This window comes from Calidris pugnax, unplaced genomic scaffold (assembly GCF_001431845.1).
Source record: "Calidris pugnax isolate Ruff unplaced genomic scaffold, ASM143184v1 scaffold98, whole genome shotgun sequence".
Lineage (NCBI taxonomy): Eukaryota > Metazoa > Chordata > Aves > Charadriiformes > Scolopacidae > Calidris > Calidris pugnax.
In genome coordinates this window covers 372959-391184 of record NW_015090829.1, presented here as the reverse complement: position 1 = coordinate 391184, position 18226 = coordinate 372959, and the positions used below count along the sequence as shown (strand labels likewise).

Here is an 18226-nt window from a genome sequence, read left to right as displayed (position 1 = left end):
TTTCTGCTTTGTCTCGCTGCGATGCTGGGAGCAGAGATGGGCTGGCCCTGGGGTGCAGGTGGTGATAGGACAGACAGGACAGCCCCCCGTCAGCCCCCCTCCACTGCCACCCCTCTCCTTCCCGATCCCACGCTGGAGCGGTGCCACTACTCAGGGCAGGAGTGAGCCAAAGGCATTTGAATCATCTCTGGTGCTCCCTTTCCCTTCTCACGACCAAACAAGATGGTTCTTCTCCAAAAGAGAAGACTTGTTGTTGAGTCCTCTCTTCTAATGCCACAAGCATCACGTTCCGTGTTTCGGGAAGGTCGGAGTTGTTGGTGTGGAGTGTGTGCAGCTGTGGGCAATCCTGGCTGTCACTGGGCCCTGTCCCGTTTCACGTGGAGAAGGGACTGTCTCCGTCTCCTGCCCTAGGCCTGGCTCTTTGCTTATATTTGCATGAGAATTTGCTTTTCTCTGGACTATGAATCTGGTTTGCACAGAGGAGGATTTTAGGGAAATGGGAGGGTGGGAAGTGAAATGGGAGCTGAATCTCTATTTCAGCCACTCTGCCAGTCGGTTGTTTTCTGTTTGTTTGGGGTTTTTAAAGTGGATTTCCTAAGCGTGTTTCCCTTCTCTGATTTGCATGGCTAATGTGCTTGTCCTGCTTTTCATGTAGCAAGTCCTATTTTTCCTCTGTGGCCACCTGGAACGTTGCACTAAGTAATTGTGTGGTGAAGCTGCAGCACGAGGTGCTGAAGGAGAACAGGTTAGAAAGGAGCCATGGCATCAGGTTCTGTGCCCTCGGACACAGTCTCTGGTCTTCTCTGAGCATCTTCATTCAGTGTGGTGCCAAAACCACCGCGTTGGTCCCGCGTGGGAGATGATCCCCGGGCCCAGGCAGCACAGAGTGAGCGAGTGACTCACGGCCGGGCAGGAAGTCAGTCGCTGGGATGTTATGACCCAATTTAGCCCCCTGACAAGATCATCCTTTCCTCTCCCGCTGCAGTTTGCATCTCATAAAACGAAGTTCTCAACTTCGCCGAGGTGTTGGGAGGTGCCGTGGGTTAATGCAGATAAAGGGCATGGCACGTAAAGAGGGTAAGGCTGACTGTGAACAGCTTTGGAGGTGATCAGAGAGCAGGCCATGGCCACCCGCTGCGTGGGCCAGCTTTGCCCCGAGGAGCCCTGCAGGGTGGAGGCAGAAGCTCTGGTGGAGCATGGAGCTTGCTGGGGACACAGCTAGAAGAGAAGCAGCTTCTGGAGAGCCAAGAGACACCAGTTTGTAGAGAAGGAAGAGCTGGGAGGAGCCGCTCGGTAACAAATACAGGAAATGAGTTCAGCATAAACCACAAGTTCTCTATTGTCTTAGCTTCATACAATTTACAACACCAGAGGTAAGGAAGCTGAACGAACGCCAGAGGGTTTGCCAGATGAAGTTAAATTTGAAGTTAAAATCCTAACACTTCGCCACTTGCAATGAACAGTTAAACTCCATCAAGAAGTCGCTGTGAGCAGGGAAAGGAGGTGTGGAGAGGGGGGTGCTGCTCACCTCTGCGGAAGAAAACTGCTTAAAAAACAAAAATGAGGCATTTTAGAAATTCCTTCTTAGAAAACAGGCAAATCTCATGGGTGGCTGACTGCTTTCCTCCTCCTTTCCCTCCAGATGCTCTTGGATTGTACAGGTCCCAGAGCTACCTCTGCAGAGGGTTGCCTTTATGAAGTGAGAGCCAGCAGTCAGATCATCTTGAGTTAGAATCCAGCCCATCCTGTTTTTCCTAAAGGTGCCTGTTTGCTACAGATGGGGTAAAATTGATAATGCTCCAGATATTTGGAAAAAAAATGCAGTGGGAAAAAGTCTGCAGACCTCCATATAAAATGTGTGTGCAGCTCAGCGTGCGACGCGGTGTGGGCACGTGGGAGTGCCCCAGCCTGGGCTGCTCCTGAGCTTCTGCCCTTACAGCCCAAATGTAGAGACAATTGTGCAGCAGAAATGGAAGTGCTTCCATTTGAATCACTATGGGATGCAGACAGCTGGTTGCCTGGAGGGGTTTTTGGTTGGTTTGGGCTAAATTGAGATCCCTGGAAGTCCAAGATCAGGGAGTTTGCTTCCCTCAGCAGTTAGTAGCGCCTGAACAAGCCACTAAACGTGAGCTGAACTGCAGTGACTGACTCTGTGCTCTGAGTTTATAGCAAACACGAAGGTAACTTAGTTAAAATCTTTTTTGCTGAAGTTAATGTGATTTCTAATGTGTTACGGTGTTACCCACATTTTAACTTGTTGAAAAGCAGTAACTCAGCCATGTCTCAAACCACAGGTTTGTGCCTACAGCGAGAGCTCAGATTCCAGCTCCGGTTAAATTCTGAGTCTGAGCTGCTCCACTAACAATCCCAGCCTCCCTCTTTGCTTTGGTAGGAGTTTATCCTGTGCTTTGGATAATGAATTGCTGCACTTTATTCTAGGACGTGGGGATTTTATCCTCACATTATAAATAGTGACTGTCAGTCCAACTCCAGGATACCTTGGCTTAGTGACGCCTTACGTAGGAATGCAGAAAATGCTAAATAATTTAAAGAGACTCTATAAATACTTTCATATGGTGATGAAATCCAAGCATGACTAATCAGATGAGCCTTATACTTAACAAAACAAATCTCTGGTGAGCCATCGCTGTAGGATACTGCAATTGCTGTGGAAAAAACCACTTCTAGCAATTGACAACTGGCAGAAAATGGGACTTGGATGGAGAGAGCCCATCCCTCCAGTAACGGGGTTGGAGGCTGGTAGACCTCCTGGGCCCTAAGCAACATCTTGTGGAGGAGGCTGGTTATAGCAAAAGGTATCACACTAATCTGAAAGACCTTCTTAGTGTGTGGTTTGACAACCGATGGCTGCAATAACCTGGTCACGCACCTCTGGTACGAGCAGGGCAAATCCTTACCTGCTTGTCTGCAAGTTCAGGCTGAAGGTTCAGAAGGAACTTCTTTACAAGCAGTCCCCAACTTTTACTTTTTCAGACCAAACCAGCATGTTTGTGCAGTGATGTTAGTCACAATGTCTTGTTCCATGGAGGATCCGGGTAATGCAGGCTCCAGAATAAAGACGAAAAATAAGGAAAGCCAAGGAAAGGAGGATCACATTAAACAATTTTGGAACCCTTGCAGAGCTTGCTGTGAATTTGGGTCAATGTTTGGATTGGGTTCTGGTTTTTTTTTGAGGTGCAGTTTGCCTCATTCTCCCTTATCCCCATCTGTTGTGTTTCTTTTGCAGTGCCAGAAGCTCCGAGAGGTTTTTAACTTGGATTATCCTCACAGCACCTTCCTGCTGAAGACTCTGACTATTGTGTCTGGCCCTGACATGGTGGACCTCACTTTCCATAACTTTGTTTCCTATAAGGAGAATGTTGGCAAGGTACTGAGTCCTGAGGGCACAGTTGTTGGGATTTGAAGCCTAAGAGTATCAGAACAGGTATTTTCACCACGTCCTGTGGTGACAGGACAAGGGGTGACACTTTTAAACTGAAAAGGGGTAGAATTAGAGTGGATCTGGGGAAGAACTTGTTTGGTGTGAGGGTGGTGAGAGCCTGGCCCAGGTTGCCCAGAGAAGCTGTGGCTGCCCCATCCCTGGAGGGGTTCAAGGCCAGGTTGGAGGGGGCTTGGAGCAACCTGGTCTGGTGGGAGGTGTCCCTGCCCAGGGCAGGGGGTGGGGCTGGGGGGGCTTTAAGGTCCCTTCCAACCCAAACCATTCCATGGTTCCATGCCCTTTCCGTGTCTGTTGCTGTGCACTTCTTGGTGCAGTTCCATAAATCCCAACTGCCTCTGCCTTGTGTGTGCATTTGTTCCCAGAGCTGGGCCGAGGATATCATGGCCATCGTTCGGAATCCTCTCACCTACAACGCTTCTCGATACACCTTCCTAGAGAAAATGTAAGTCATTTCTGACAAAAGTTGTTCTTTGAAACGTTCCTGTGCTGCCCTTTCTGTCCGTACTAGAACAAAAAGGCTTCTTAGCATCCAGGTCCTTTGGCAGCCTCCAGACAAGTCCTGTGTCAGCTCGGGAGCCCCAGGGCACGGGCAGGGGGTTGGTGGTCAGGCCATATGTTGTGTGACAACCGACTGGCACAGAAGTACTTGAGCTGGTCAGACACACAGGTGGGATTGCACAAACTGAAATTCTGAGCCTCAGCTGTGTCCCCCACCACAGTCACAGAACTCCCCCCAACCAAGTCCTGCCTCTTTCCCTTTGCTCTGTGATATTGTCTGCTTGGCAGCCTGGGATCGCTCAGGAGTGATAAATGATAGGAGATACCGTTATCTCATATCTGGATCTTATATGTCAGTGGAATCTTTCTGATATTTAAGCTCTTACAACTTGCCTGCTTCTCCTTCCAAAGAAACAGGAACAGGTTCTGTCTGAGGTTAAGCTGATGGTCTGTAGGACCCTGATTTTCAGTTAACTGTTAGATTGTTTTCCCAATTGCATATTTTTTTCTTTTTCCTTACTTAATAGGACCTTTAAGATTGTACAAGTGCATTTTCATAATCTTGTGTGGTTTTTTTTTTTCCACAGCCTGGTGAAGCTGAAGATGCAGCTTAATGCAGAGGGAAAGATCCCTGTCAGGAAGTGAGTACGGGGTTTGGTTTATTGGGTGCTTGGTCAGAGCACTGCCACATTGAATTCCCTTTTGGGTGCATAATTTGTGTTAAGGATAAGGACCTGCAGGTAGTTCGTTTGTGGGTATTCCCTGGGAGGTTTTGGACCCCTCTGCCTCTGGGTTTGTGCTGTGTTAGGCAAGTGCTAATCACCTGTAATAAATACACTGCCTACTGCCTGTTACATTCCATAACGATTGTAGATTAAGTCTGTGCTGGCTAAATGGGCTCCCGGATGGTTGATCATTATTCGACAATAAACATTTTTTGTTGTTTGTTTTCTAAACCACCAACCAGCAGAATTTCATTCTGTTAGAAACCAGTGTATTCGTCAAAGGGCTTTTAAAAATGTATAGGTCTTTAATGAATAACTCACACTAGGGAAGAGTGCTTTAAATTGATCTTTAAAATGCAAGCAAGGTAGCGTTAGTGCAGAGAGAAAACAGCTTATTCTTCTGAAATAAGCTAGAAAAAATATCTGGTACAGGCTGTACCTCTTCTCAATGCCCTGGCCTGTCTTGTGGAGTGCTAAAAATGCTTTACTGTGTAAAGCATTACGCTATTAAATAGTCCAGATTAAGAGCCAGATTTATAAAATTATTCAGCATCTCCAGGTGCAGGCATATGTAAGGCTTTAAAAACTCCATGTCTGAATTCTTCTGAAAATTCCACTGAGCATCTGCTTTCTCCTTAGACATTTAAATCCCCTTTTGAATCGTCCCGAGGGCGCTGCAGTTTTTGCCTTGCAAAGGGCAGCCGGGGAGGCAGCGCAGGGAGTTTGCATGTCGTGCTGTGCAGCTCCCCCCGGCGCTGCCCCCCCTGCCAACCCACCGGGCCCTTCTCCTTCCCCTTTCTGGCCACCACCACCTGTGGTGCCAGGAGCTCAGTAGAGCTGCCACCTGAATTTACCCGGGGAGGAGACCTCGCTGCTGCTGGCTGGGGTGTTCTCAAAGTAGGGGGGGTCTGCTCTCGTTGCTATTCCATAGGGCAGCAAAGAGGCTGCTTTAAGCTGAAGGCTTGACCCAGGGGGTTCTGCCCTGCAGAACAGTACCCAGCTTCCTAAACTGCAGCTTTGGTTTCTGCAGCAGCAGACTCGTGTGCTCCCACCGTGTAGCCTGCCAGCTGCTGTGCCGTGTAATGAGTTTGTTCCTTGAATTCGTGGAAAGCCTTTGGTTCCAGAAAACTCTTACAAAGCAGCGAATGTGCACAATGTTTGTTTGCTTTTTTCGAATGTTGTCTTGACTACAAAGTTATTCCTCGCTAATGCCAGCTTCCACAGGGAATAGCATCCTGGGGGGGGGTGAGTGTCCTGGGGAATTCGTGGCACGAGGCTGCTACCGCAAGAGGGGCAGGGGCAGGACAGTGAGGAGGGATTTGGAGTTAGGGACAGGGTTTTTAGAGTCCATAGCAGAAATACACAACTTCTGTAGTAAGGCAGTAAAAGCAGTCACAAAATCCACTGTAGGTTAGTAAGACTCGGTACATGAGTTACTCCCTTGGAGAAACAGTCTTTCTTCTCTGGCTCATGTTTACAGTCTTGTCAGGCTCCTTCGCTGAGCGTTTTGAGCGTCCTGCACTCTGGCTGCAGGTCCCAGCCTCCCAAACCCAGGCTGTCAGACCTCACTCCTGCTGCATCGTGGTGATTCCTTCTTTCCCTGTCTGCTCAGTATTTTTCAGATGTTTCCTGCTGACAGGAAGAGGGTGGAAGCAGCACTGAGTGCTTGTCATCTTCCAAAGGGCAAGGTAAGGGTTTCACTACGTAGCCGAAGGTCTCCCAAGTTTGAGAATAATCTTTTTATTGCTGATGCTCTTGGCTGTGAAAAAATCATCAGCCCAGTTGCCTCTAGTTGCTGTGGAACCTTTTCTCACCTCTTGCTGCCATGCCTTAGCTGCAGCCTGCTCGGATCAGTTCTTACTGCTTGTAGTGCAAAGGCTTGTGACTCCACCACTTGCACTGGGTGGCACGGGAAGCAGCACCTTCCCTTCTCCTGTTCCACTGTCTGCTCTTTGAAACAACAGATCTGATGCTTGTTCTTGGTGCTTCTACCAGCCCAGAGAGTGCAATCCAGGCCTCTAACAGTTCCTACCACTGTGTCAACCTCTAGCTTTATGCCATCATCACACAAGCATCACCGAGGGACAGATTAAATAACTTCCACTCAAATATGAGGAGAAACTTCTTCACGGTGAGGGTGACAGAGCCCTGGAACAGGCTGCCCAGGGAGGTTGTGGAGTCCCCTTCCTTGGAGATTTTCAAGACCCGCCTGGATGCGCTCCTGAGTAACATGCTCTAGCTCTAGGCAATCCTGCTTCAGCAGGGGAGTTGGACTAGATGATCTCTATGGTCCCTTCCAACTCTAGAAATTCAGTGAAATTCAGTGAAATAGGGCATTATGTGCTTCTTCTTCATCTCTTATTCCCTGAGCACCTTGCCAGTGTTCCAGTCGCTTTTTAGTGGAGAAGTGAAAGCCATCACAGGTTTGTGATACTGACATGACCTTCTTGCATTCTCAGAATGACGCCATCAACCCAGAGGACTTCCCTGAGACCGTGTATAAAACTTTCCTCATGAATCTGTGCCCGCGGCCTGAGATCGATGAGATCTTTACCTCACAGTAAGTTCCCCTCAAGCCACAGCACAGAACTTGATCTCCTCTGGCAAAAGACAGGCAAAAAGGAGAGGCAAGGGGCTTCTATGCTGCAGGGTTTGTCTGATCTCAAACCTTAATGGGCAAGAACCCAGGTCAGAAAACATTGCCAGTGTACTGTACACTTTCACTCAAGCCTGAATAAAAAGGATGAGGCCTCACTGCAGGGACTCTTTAACTGTCCCCATCAGGAAGGTGGGTTCCAGCTCAACACCAGATCGTGCTAACGTGATACTGCTTGTGGCTAGGCCATGTACCGCGTGAGAACCATCCTTGAGGGCTGAAAAATAAGGTCATCCTCCCCATCAGCCAGTGACTTTTTTCTCTAGTAGCTGAATCTGTGATTTCGTAAATGGACTTGATTTCACGGGGCGAGCAATTGTGTGCTCTGAAATTCAGGTCCCTTCAGAGTTCAAGTCAGAGGCTCAAAATACGCATTGTGCTCCCCTCGGCACAACCTCTTCATGGTTCTGAGTTAGTTGGGAAGAAGAAAGGTCACAGTGGGAGGTGTTGTTTACAGGAAGAAACGTAGGAAAAACAGAGATGGGCCCAGAGAGGTGGACACCCATTGCTAACCTGAGGAAGGACCAATCTCACTCTTGTGAAAAGGTTTTCCGGGGAATGCACAAGGCCTTACCTCTGCTCCTCTGTAATTTTCACCTCAGCCATTTAAAAGCAAAGCCCTACATGACCAAGGAGCACTTGGCAAAGTTTATCAACAAGAAGCAGCGAGACTCACGCCTCAACGACATCCTTTTCCCACCAGCCAAACCTGAGCAGGTGCAGAGCCTGATAGAGAAGTATGAGCCCAGCGGGATTAACATCCAGAGAGGTGAGTCTTGTTCAGCCCCAAAGGCTTGCTGGAGAGGTAGCATGAAAATAGCAGGGGGTCTGGCACCTTCTGCTACCCTGACCTTCCCAGGGGAGCAATTGTGCTAAGCAGCTCTCACTGTGTTGCAGTGCACCACCAAGGAGGTACCAGAACAGTTTGGTTTTGGTACAATTAACAGCTTTGTTTTCCGTATAGGGCAGTTGTCTCCAGAGGGGATGGTCTGGTTCCTCTGTGGCCCTGAGAACAATGTGATAGCACTGGACAAATTGATGCTGTACCAGGACATGACCCAGCCGCTCTCACACTACTTCATCAACTCATCACACAACACGTATTTAACAGGTAATGGGCAATTCCAGAGTCTGCCTCCGCTCCAACACGGATGTCCTACCACCCGGGGGGGGGATGAGTGAGGCTGGCAATCATAGAATCATAGAATTGTCCAGGTTGGAAGGGACCTCCAAAGGTCATCTAGTCCAACCTCCCCGCAGTCAGCAGGGACACCCCCAACTAGACCGGGTTGCCCAGGGCCTCGTCAAGACTCTTCTTGAATATCTCCAGGGAAGGGGCCTTGACCACCTCCCTGGGCAACCTGTTCCAGTGCTCCACCACCCTCCCAGTGAAGAACCCTCTCCTCATCTCCAGTCTAAATCTGTTCCCCTCCAGCTTGAAGCCATTGCCCCTCGTCCTGTCACTGCAGGCCTTTCTAAACAGGTTCTCCCCAGCCTTCCTGTAGGCTCCCTTCAGGTACTGGAAGGCTGCTATTAGGTCTCCCCGGAGCCTCCTCTTCTTCAGGCTGAACAACCTGAAGAATCGGTTGGGTGGATGTATCTGCCCTCACGTTTGGAGGGCTGAGGGCTCCAATGCGCTCTGAGGGGCTTGGCACTTAAATGAGTCAAGAAAAAATGTCACCCTGTGACGGAAAACATCTTGCCAGCCTGCCACCTACACCTGCTCGAGGGTGGCAGAGAGTTGTGTTGCTCCCGTTTGTGCGGAAACTGTCCCACGCCAAGAGCTAACGCGGAGCCTCTGCTCTCCTCCAGCGGGGCAGTTCTCTGGCATCTCCTCTCCTGAAATGTATCGCCAGACGCTGCTGGCCGGCTGCCGCTGCGTGGAGCTGGACTGCTGGAAGGGCCGGCCCCCGGATGAGGAGCCCATCATCACTCACGGCTTCACCATGACAACCGAGATCCTCTTCAAGGTACTGAAAGAGTTTTCTCCGTACGCGCTTTCCCCTGCTTGGATTTAGACTCATCTCTGAGGAGGGAGCTGTCAGATGGATGGGCCAAGGGCAGGGGTGTTTGAGAGGAAAAGATTGATGGCAAGATGACAAGTGAATGAATGTGTGGATAGAAGGAAAGATGAGCAAATAGGCAATAGGTTGGAGTTTGTGTACATTTGTGGAGTGGGAGGACCTGGAGAGAGGTTGTTGGCTGGGTGAAGATGAATGAATGAGGGAAATGCGGGGGTAGGAGCGATGGGCTGTGTAGCAAGATGGATGTATGAACAGAAGGTTGCACAAGGATGGTGGATTTTGCTGATGACACAGAACTGGGAGGGGTGGCTGACACACCAGAAGGCTGTGCTGCCACACAGAGAGACTTGGAGAGCTGGGCAGAGAGGAACCTGATGACATTCAACGAGGGCGATTGTAGGGTGCTGCACCTGGGGAGGAATAACCCCCTGCACCGGGACAGGTTGGGGGTGACCTGCTGGAGAGCAGCTCTGAGGAGAAAGACCTGGTAGTCCTGGTGGACAACAGGATGCCCAGGAGCCAGCAATGGGCCCTTGTGGCCAAGAAGGCCAAGGGCATCCTGGGGGGCATCAGGAAGAGTGTGACCAGCAGGTGGAGGGAGGTCATCCTGCCCCTCTGCTCTGCCCTGGGAGGCCCCATCTGGAGCACTGGGACCAGTTCTGGGCTCCCCAGTTCCAGAAGGACAGGGAACTGCTGGAGAGGGGACAGCAGAGGGCTACAAAGATGATGAGGGGCCTGGAGCATCTCTCTGATGAGGAGAGGCTGAGGGACTTGGGTCTCTCTCTGGAGAAGAGAAGGCTGAGGGGGGATCTGATCAACACCTATAAATACTGAAAGGGTGAGTGTCAGGAGGATGGGGCCAGGCTTTTTCCAGTGGTGCCCAGGGACAGGACAAGAGGAAATGGGCACAAACTTGAATGTAAGAAGTTCCACCTAAACATGAGGAGGAACTTCTTCACTTTGAGGGTGGCAGAGCCCTGGAAGAAGCTGCCCAGAGAGGTGGTGGAGTCTCCTTCTCTGGAGACATTCAAACGCCCCTGGACACGTTCCTGTGGGACCTGCTCCGGGTGGACCTGTTTTGGCAGGGGGCTGGAGGAGATGATCTCCAGAGGTCCCTTCCAGCCCCATATCATTGTGGGATTCTGTGAATGTATGGATAGTTGTACGTCATACATCAGAGAAACAAACAAGGTGGCTTTTAGGCAACAAAAGGTTAAAATGAGTTTATCTTCTCCCTGGGCTGCAGCAGGTTTCTGTGGCTCTCAGCCTCACGTGGTGGTGCTTTGGAGGAATAGGTTTCAATTACTTCCTAATTACAGCTGCCCTCTGGTGTGCTGGGCGGATGGTGTCCCTGAGCACTGGGCTCCCGGGACTCAGAAGCACAGCACAAAGCCTGCTTCTCCCTTGGAAATAGAGGGCATTTAACCACAGCAGCTACAAAGAGCTTGCAGGTTAAAAATCAGTGCATCACACTTATTTTTTCTGCACTCCTTTGCACAGCTGCTATCAACAGGCAGAGGCACTTTAGATTATTTTTAAAGCTATTTATTCTTATTCCATGTATTTTCCCCAGTTCACTACTACTAAAATATTTATGTGGGGGGAAAAAAAAACCCAATCCTTAAGATCAGAGATATAGTCATGCTCAGTGTCAGTAATTTCCCGCAGCCTGTAGTACTACTGCTGCTTTCTGCACAGCAGTTCCCTAAAACAGGAGAAATAATGACAGCTGTAGCCGCTGTAATTGCAGAGTTCTGCTAAAGCATGAGACTGTACCTCAAGGAAATTATAACCTGTTAACGCAGCATGTGCCCGAGTTTTAGTTTTACATAATATGTAGATCTTTCCCTCTCCACCTCTCTCCCTTTTCACCATTGCCTGGGGCCTTTTAGTAGTTTTTTCTGTAGCTTCCCCTCCTCTGAACCTTGCAGATTTCAGCAAAGTCCAAGCGGTCCATGGAGGAGCAGCCGTGGCAGCCTCCGGGCTAAGATCATGGATGGAACCATGGATTTTGGGGGGAGTAGGGGACTGTAATTGCAGAGGAGCAAATGACACTTCTTTACCCTGTCAATTAGCAGCACCAGAAAATAAAATCGTGGAAAGTTTGTGGCAGTTTAACAGGAGCTTGGGGAAAATAGGATATTTTTTTTTTTCTTATATCATTAATGCTGAGAAGGTTTCCATGGTATTTGCATTTGAAATGTCAGCACTGCTGGTTGCTGAACATTCCGGTTTGCTGCTAGACAGAAGGGATTTATAAGCAGGTGAAATGGTAGAAAATCAGACAGGTTCAGAGGGAAGTATAAATAGAGTTTGAAGCAGTTTCATCTGGTGCTGCATACAGCTTTCTCTACCAATTCAAAATGTGTGTGGCAGTGCCATGCCTGTGTGGCCAGGTGATTGCACAGTCATTTCTGTATACGCTAAACTGTGTAAGAAAAATAAAAGCTCATACTCTTACATCTTCAGATTCTTTTCTTGTACACAAGCTATTAAGTTTAGCTGCACGTTGTATCCTCTGGAGCTGGAAATCTGGGCGGGTATGAAAAAGAAGATGCTTCTCACCTCCTGACTGGGAGAAGATTAGTTACTTTAAAGAGAAGCCCCTGCCAATGATAATTTTTGAGACCTGAATCTTGGGGGCCCGTTCAGTGGGAGATCAGCTGCATGGCTCCTATTAATGAATGCTAATCTTTTCTCTGACGTTGCTTCTCCTTTAGGATGCCATTGAGGCCATTGCAGAAAGTGCTTTTAAAACATCTCTCTACCCTGTCATCCTGTCCTTTGAGAACCACGTGGACTCGTGAGTATCTGGTGACGGGGACCAGATGTGGGACAACTGTGTTCTCTGTTGTCCAGAGCAGAGAGTGTGTGGAAAAGGGCTGCTGGGTTCTCAGTGAGGGCCTGAGCTGAAATGAAACATCCACTGAGATTTCTGAAGCAACCGAAGGTGGGTCAGAGCTGAAAGATGAGCCATAAGAGTGACTACAGAGTGAGAGTGACCACAGTTGTGCAGCCTTTTAGCTGGAGATGGCAGAGTATGAACAAACGGGAGTTGGCCTGAGAAGGGACTTCAAGTCCAGTACCTGAGGGGGACCTACAGGAAACCTGGGGGGGGACTCTTGATCAGGGAGGGGAGCCATAGGATGAGGGGAAAGGGTTTAGCACTGAAAGAGGGGAGATTGAACTGAGATCTGGGTTGCCCAGAGAAGCTGTGGCTACCCCATCCCTGGAGGGGTTCAAGGCCAGGTTGGACAGGGCTTGGAGCTTGGTGTGGTGGGAAGTGTGGTCTGGAGGGAGTGGGACTGGGGGGGCTTTAAGGTCCCTTCCAACCTGAACCATTCCGTGACCCTGTGATTCAAGATCTACATAGCTGTCTGAGTGAAGGCAAAGGTGGTTTTCTGGGTAGAGCACATGGATCTCGTGATGGTTGTTTATGCTCAGCTCTGGATTTGGCATCTGTTTTCCTGTTCATTGCTGCTTCATCTCTTTGTTCCTTAGGCCCAAGCAGCAGGCGAAGATGGCCGAGTACTGCCGAACCATTTTTGGGGATATGCTGCTGACAGAGCCACTGGAAAAATACCCAGTAAGTGGAAGCTGGGAGAGGAGGTTGGTGGAGAGGTCTTTCTGAAAAAAAACAGTCACTCCTGGTGCCAGGAGATGCCACAACAGATATAAGGGCAGTGAAAGAGAAGGTGATGCCGTGGACAAGTGAGCAACGCTGTAAGTGGAGGGAAGACCTCTCAGTCTCAGAGGTTTTCCTGAGCACTTCCCTGACTCTGTTCTTATTTACCACTCTGTGACTTGAGTGACTCTGGAAACTGAGCCCTGGGTAACCAAGCTGGACCAGTGGTACCAAGATGAGTCAGTGTATTTCTATACACAGAACTGTTTCAAATCTGTTTGCCAGCATTTGTTTGGGAAAAAAACAGGAACAAGGGCTTAGTAGCATTTCAGGCTCTTCCTACCAGTGCTTCTCAATTCCTGTTACCAACCTGGAAACACTCCCTCCAGGTCAGTGACAAGCACGGCTCTGTGCTCGAGAGTAGCTGAGTGAAGCTCTGATCTGCCTGTCCCTAATCAACAGCTGCTTTGTTTTGTGGACACGGTGACATCTTTGGTGATCCCCATCCACGCTGCTACTTCAGCTGCCTTGGGAAGGGACACAGATTTACAAAGAATGGGCAGTGCCTGTGTTCTGCAAAGCATTGGGCAGTTCCTTGGGATATGTAGTAGGGGGGGCACTGAGACACACCGTTCAAACATCTCTTTTCAAGCACTAAGATGAAAAGAAGAGCTGAAAGGAAGCAGTGAGCAAGTTGGCAATTGTCCACTCTCCAGACCTGTGTCTTTGTCCAGGCAGTGGGGAGAAATAGGAGGATGTGTGTGAGGAGAAACAGTGGGGGGTATTAGCTAAATTATTAATAGGACTGTTGCTATCTGTACAGGGAGTGTAGGCTGGGAAGCATCTGAGTCACACATCCCTGGCTCGAGCCACCTACTCTGGGATCTTTCTCTCAAATCTGCTGCAGGCAGAGTGTTTAAATAAGGCCTGAGTGCTGCTCCAGGACTGAGCCTTGGGGTAATGAGAGAAGAAGGTGGGATGTGAAAGCCAGAGGTGTGTGGGTGCCTTCAGGCCATGGAGATGGTTTTTTAGCTGGGTGGCTGGGAACAGCGTGGCATGTGCAGGCAGCAGAACATGAGAGGGCCGAGAGGTGCAAAATGCTGGTCTGAAACCAAAGGTGAAGGCTTAGGAAAAAAATAATGCCATAGATATAGTGGGGAACGCTGGCAGATGGAGAAATTAAGGAATATAGTGGGAGAGAGATGTGTCCACGCTCCAGTAAATGGCCAGGGGAATGGTACTGGGAGGGACAGGAGAGACGAGTGTTTGAATTCTGTCTTTGTGATGAATATTCACGATGAAGTTTATCTGTTGCAGCTGAAGCCAGGAGTTCCTTTGCCAAGTCCTAAGGATCTCTTAGGGAAAATCTTGATTAAGAACAAAAAGAAGCAATCTGTATCTGGGAAGAGACAGAACTCTTTGAAGAAAGGGAGGAATGTGGAACCAGAAATCACTGAGCAGCCAATGCCAATGGATGCTGAGGATACTGGTATGTCTGAAGGGAAGACGGGACTAGTACAGCCAGATGAGCGAGTCTGGCCCACTGGAGACCTTCCAAATCACCCAATACTACCTTGAGGCAAGCCGATACTAGTCATTAATCCGGTTATCTCAAGGAGCAGCATAAGCTTCGAAGAGAAATTAAATCTTCAGAATATTTTTAAACCCTTCATCCCAACTGAAAGAGACAATCATCTTACGCCCTGCCCATCAGGCAACTCTTGTGCCTACTCTGAGCTGTATGGCTGCATGAGTTGGGAATTCATTGATACACGCCGGCTATTGGCTTGATGGAAGGGTGGTAGCTCTCTGATAAACACAAATTCACCATGGCCTATTTCTTCACCGTGAGGTTCTTGAAGGTTTATAGAACCTTCAGCCTCCAGTCTCGAGGCCTTCACCTCTTGGGGCAGGGACCCTGTGGTAGAACAGTGAATTTTCAGTCCCTGTGATGGTAGGAACACATGAAGCCATATGAAGACAAGGTGAGTGCCACCACAGAGCACCTAGAAATGGACATTTACTGCCATGAATGTGTGCGACCTGGGTGGGGAAAAGAGCACTGTGATTGTCACTCTTGGGGTGTGAGGGAATTCTGCAGGAGGAATGGTTTGGTCTCTTGAGTGTGCTAGTGCAGAGTGGGCTGCTCCGTATTTGGATTTGGCTAATAAAATTGTATGATTCTTCCACTTCTTGTTCCTGCATGACTTGATTGTGAGGTTTTGCAGAGCTCCCCATTGCTAGGAATCTGCAACATCTTGTCTCGGTGTGTTACTGATCCGTGCTGCTGATGTGGGCTCTGTGTGTTAGTCTGGGCAGGTGATGTGGCTGAAGAAGAACCAGAGGAAGAGGATGAACATCTCGGAAACCTGGATGAAGAGGAAATTAAAAAGATGCAGTCAGATGAGGTACTGTCACTGATGTTTCTGTTCCTTTTCTGGGTTTTTTTCTGGCCTTCAGTTTTCTCTGGGGCCTCACTGCATTGAATTGAGATGAACCCAAAGTGCAAAGGGGAATGAAGAGTGCTGTGACCAGTTGGGGCTTTCCTTCTCCTGTGACAACAGGACTTCTGTCAGGGAAACTGAGTAAGAGAAATGATGTTCACATAGAGAATATGGCAGAAGAGTTCTTATTTCTGACTCTGCCTTTGATATTCTGCATGATTTGGAGATAACTGTTTGCCTCCAGGGTGTTTGGAGACGCTTAGCCTTCGTCTGATAAAAGTTGCTACCGAAACATGAAGTGCTGCTGCTGAAGGGGGAAGGAGGAGATCTGCGTTCCCTTGAATAAAAAAAATCCATTTCCTATTTTCCTCTTCCCAGTATCGCTCAGAGAGAAGGGAAAACAATGACCCCAGTTTGTCCCAGACTCCATGCCTTGAGAGGTTAACAAGGTCCTGGGCTTCTTACCTACCGATACCTCTCCATATGCCTCAGTTCCAGTTTTTTCCAAGCTACTTAGAAACTCTGTGCCCCGACTACGCTGCCCACAGTGTAACTGTAGGACCAGGAAGCCAAAGAAACTGGTGTGCTCTTCTGATTGTGAAGCCCAAGTGTGCCTTGTTTCATCTCTAGGAAAGGTCTCTCCATGTGTCTTCTCTTGGGTTTTGTTTTCTACTCAGGGCACTGCTGGTTTGGAAGTGACGGCGTACGAGGAAATGTCCAGCCTAGTTAATTACATACAGCCCATCAAATTTGACTCCTTTGAAGTCTCTGCCCGTAAGTCAAACTCAGGCCTTTCAGAATCCCAAGTATTTCTGTTCAGCTGGGAGAGCAGGGCTTTCAGATGCTGCTGTTCTCCCCCTGCCTGGGTGACTTGCTTTCACCCCTTTGCTGTTGTGTTCTCTCGACCGCTTCCCTTCTGTCCTCCTCCCTGCAGTAGGGGGTTGGTGAGGAGAAGCCAGGGCTATGTCAGATCCTGCTCCCAGATACACGGGTGAGGACAAAGAGAAACAGCCCAGAGGGCAGTGCCATCTCTCTGGATGTGCTCAGGGAGGAGCCCAGTTTTTCTTAACATACACGACTGGCCTTCCTCTTCTGCGGTGACTGGACAGACAAAGAGCTCAAACACTGAAAATGCACGCAATTTCTTTAGACACAATAGGTTCCTCTAAACAGTTCCCACATTTGGGTCTAGCTTTGAGTGAGCTGGTTTGGTGAAAGAAAGAAAAGAAAAAGAAAAAAATAATGGAGTGAAGAAGAGGAAACTTGACAAAGATCTTTGTGTAAGACTGAATATTTGGATTTACATGGAACTAAAATTCCGGGCAGGAGCTATTCTCTAAATGGCACTGAAATCCAGAAAGAGATGGACAAAGTTATTGCCATTTAAGCTTTGTGAGCCCATCCTGTCTGTACTCCATTGAGTTCCTGTCCTGTAGTGCACAACCATTGTCTCCCTGGTAAAAATAAATCACCTTTTATGGAGTATTATTCTTGAGTCTCTTTTCAAGGGACCAGAGAAAGGTAAATTATCTTGATAGAAACCTGTACCTGGCAGAAGGTGGGAGTAAACAGGCCAAGTGCTTCTTGGGTCCATCAGGCTCCTCCCATGCAATTGGGGCTGTTCATGTCTTTCTTCTAAATGCTTTCTTACCTTCTGTTTCTAGAGAAGAACCGGAGTTACGTCATCTCTTCCTTCACAGAGATGAAAGCTTACGATCTACTAACCAAGTTCCCCATGCAGTTTGTGGAGTATCCTTTTGGCAGCCTTTGTCCCACGCAGTTGGTTGTAGGGAATATCAGAGCTAACCTGACATCTGGGTAAGACTGAGACACAGCCAACTGGCCTCTGGTTTCAGGAGCTGGTAAACTCTTCATCAGAGATATAAAGCCTGCAGGTGGGACACGGGATCTTCTGGGGTGGCTGTGGGGGCTGTGCACAGAGATTCATGGGATGTGTCCTGCTCTAGTGAACACCAGATGCTTGTCCTTCAGTGGAAAGGGTGTGGGAAAGGAGGCTGTTGTTGCCAGGGCCTCTCTTTCTTCTTGTCTGGAAGGCTCTGAGCATTCAGTAGCAGAGCTTAAACAACTTTCATGATCAGAATATGTGAGGTAGCCCCAGGGTACACAAGGAGCTCTCCGGACTTGTTTCCTATAGATCAACTGTAGATACAACAAGCGACAGATGAGCCGGATTTACCCCAAAGGCACCCGCATGGACTCCTCCAATTACATGCCCCAGATGTTCTGGAATGTTGGCTGTCAGATGGTGGCACTTAACTTCCAGACCATGGGTGAGTGTCACCTTGTCCTCCGGCTTCTGAGGGGGTGATGCTGTGTGCTCATCTTCATCGTCTCTTCCTCCGCTGCTGTTTCCCTGAAAACAGCCTTATTTTATTCTCCGTCTCCCACAGACCAAAAGCACTTTTCTAGGCCCAGCACAGACCTGTGTCTGGTCCTACACACTTGTGCATACACACATACGTGGATTTGCCATCACCCGGTGTCTGGTGCCATCTCTGGCTGTCCCACACGTGATGTCAGACTAAATAATGTGCACGATGCATCAGAAGCTCCCACTTCCCCTGGGCTGCTTCCCCTTTTGTGAGGCAGCGGGCAGAGCTCCATCTGCCTACAGGACTGGTGTCTCTGCTGTTATTGCCAATACTTTGACCCAAACAGGGTCGAAGGGCCTTGCTGCACATCTAGCATGGGAAGGAGACAAAGAAAAGCCTCCAGAGAAAGCTATTCTTCACCCTTCTTCCTCTGTGTCTTATGTATAGAGAGTGTAGGAGAC

At 48.9% G+C, this 18226-nt stretch overlaps 1 protein-coding gene across 1 annotated transcript in view; it reads left to right on the top strand.

Moving 5' to 3' along the window:
- Nucleotides 1–18226, top strand: part of PLCB2 (phospholipase C beta 2) — a 46839-nt gene that overhangs the window by 12212 nt on the left and 16401 nt on the right. The window contains exons 4-18 of the mRNA XM_014940720.1: nucleotides 3248–3388; nucleotides 3823–3902; nucleotides 4546–4599; nucleotides 6296–6371; nucleotides 7143–7243; nucleotides 7942–8108; nucleotides 8304–8450; nucleotides 9152–9309; nucleotides 12084–12166; nucleotides 12865–12949; nucleotides 14306–14477; nucleotides 15299–15396; nucleotides 16110–16206; nucleotides 17097–17181; nucleotides 17599–17723. Coding sequence (XP_014796206.1) covers nucleotides 3248–3388; nucleotides 3823–3902; nucleotides 4546–4599; nucleotides 6296–6371; nucleotides 7143–7243; nucleotides 7942–8108; nucleotides 8304–8450; nucleotides 9152–9309; nucleotides 12084–12166; nucleotides 12865–12949; nucleotides 14306–14477; nucleotides 15299–15396; nucleotides 16110–16206; nucleotides 17097–17181; nucleotides 17599–17723 — 1669 coding nt within the window. The remainder of the gene's footprint in view (nucleotides 1–3247; nucleotides 3389–3822; nucleotides 3903–4545; nucleotides 4600–6295; nucleotides 6372–7142; nucleotides 7244–7941; nucleotides 8109–8303; nucleotides 8451–9151; nucleotides 9310–12083; nucleotides 12167–12864; nucleotides 12950–14305; nucleotides 14478–15298; nucleotides 15397–16109; nucleotides 16207–17096; nucleotides 17182–17598; nucleotides 17724–18226) is intronic.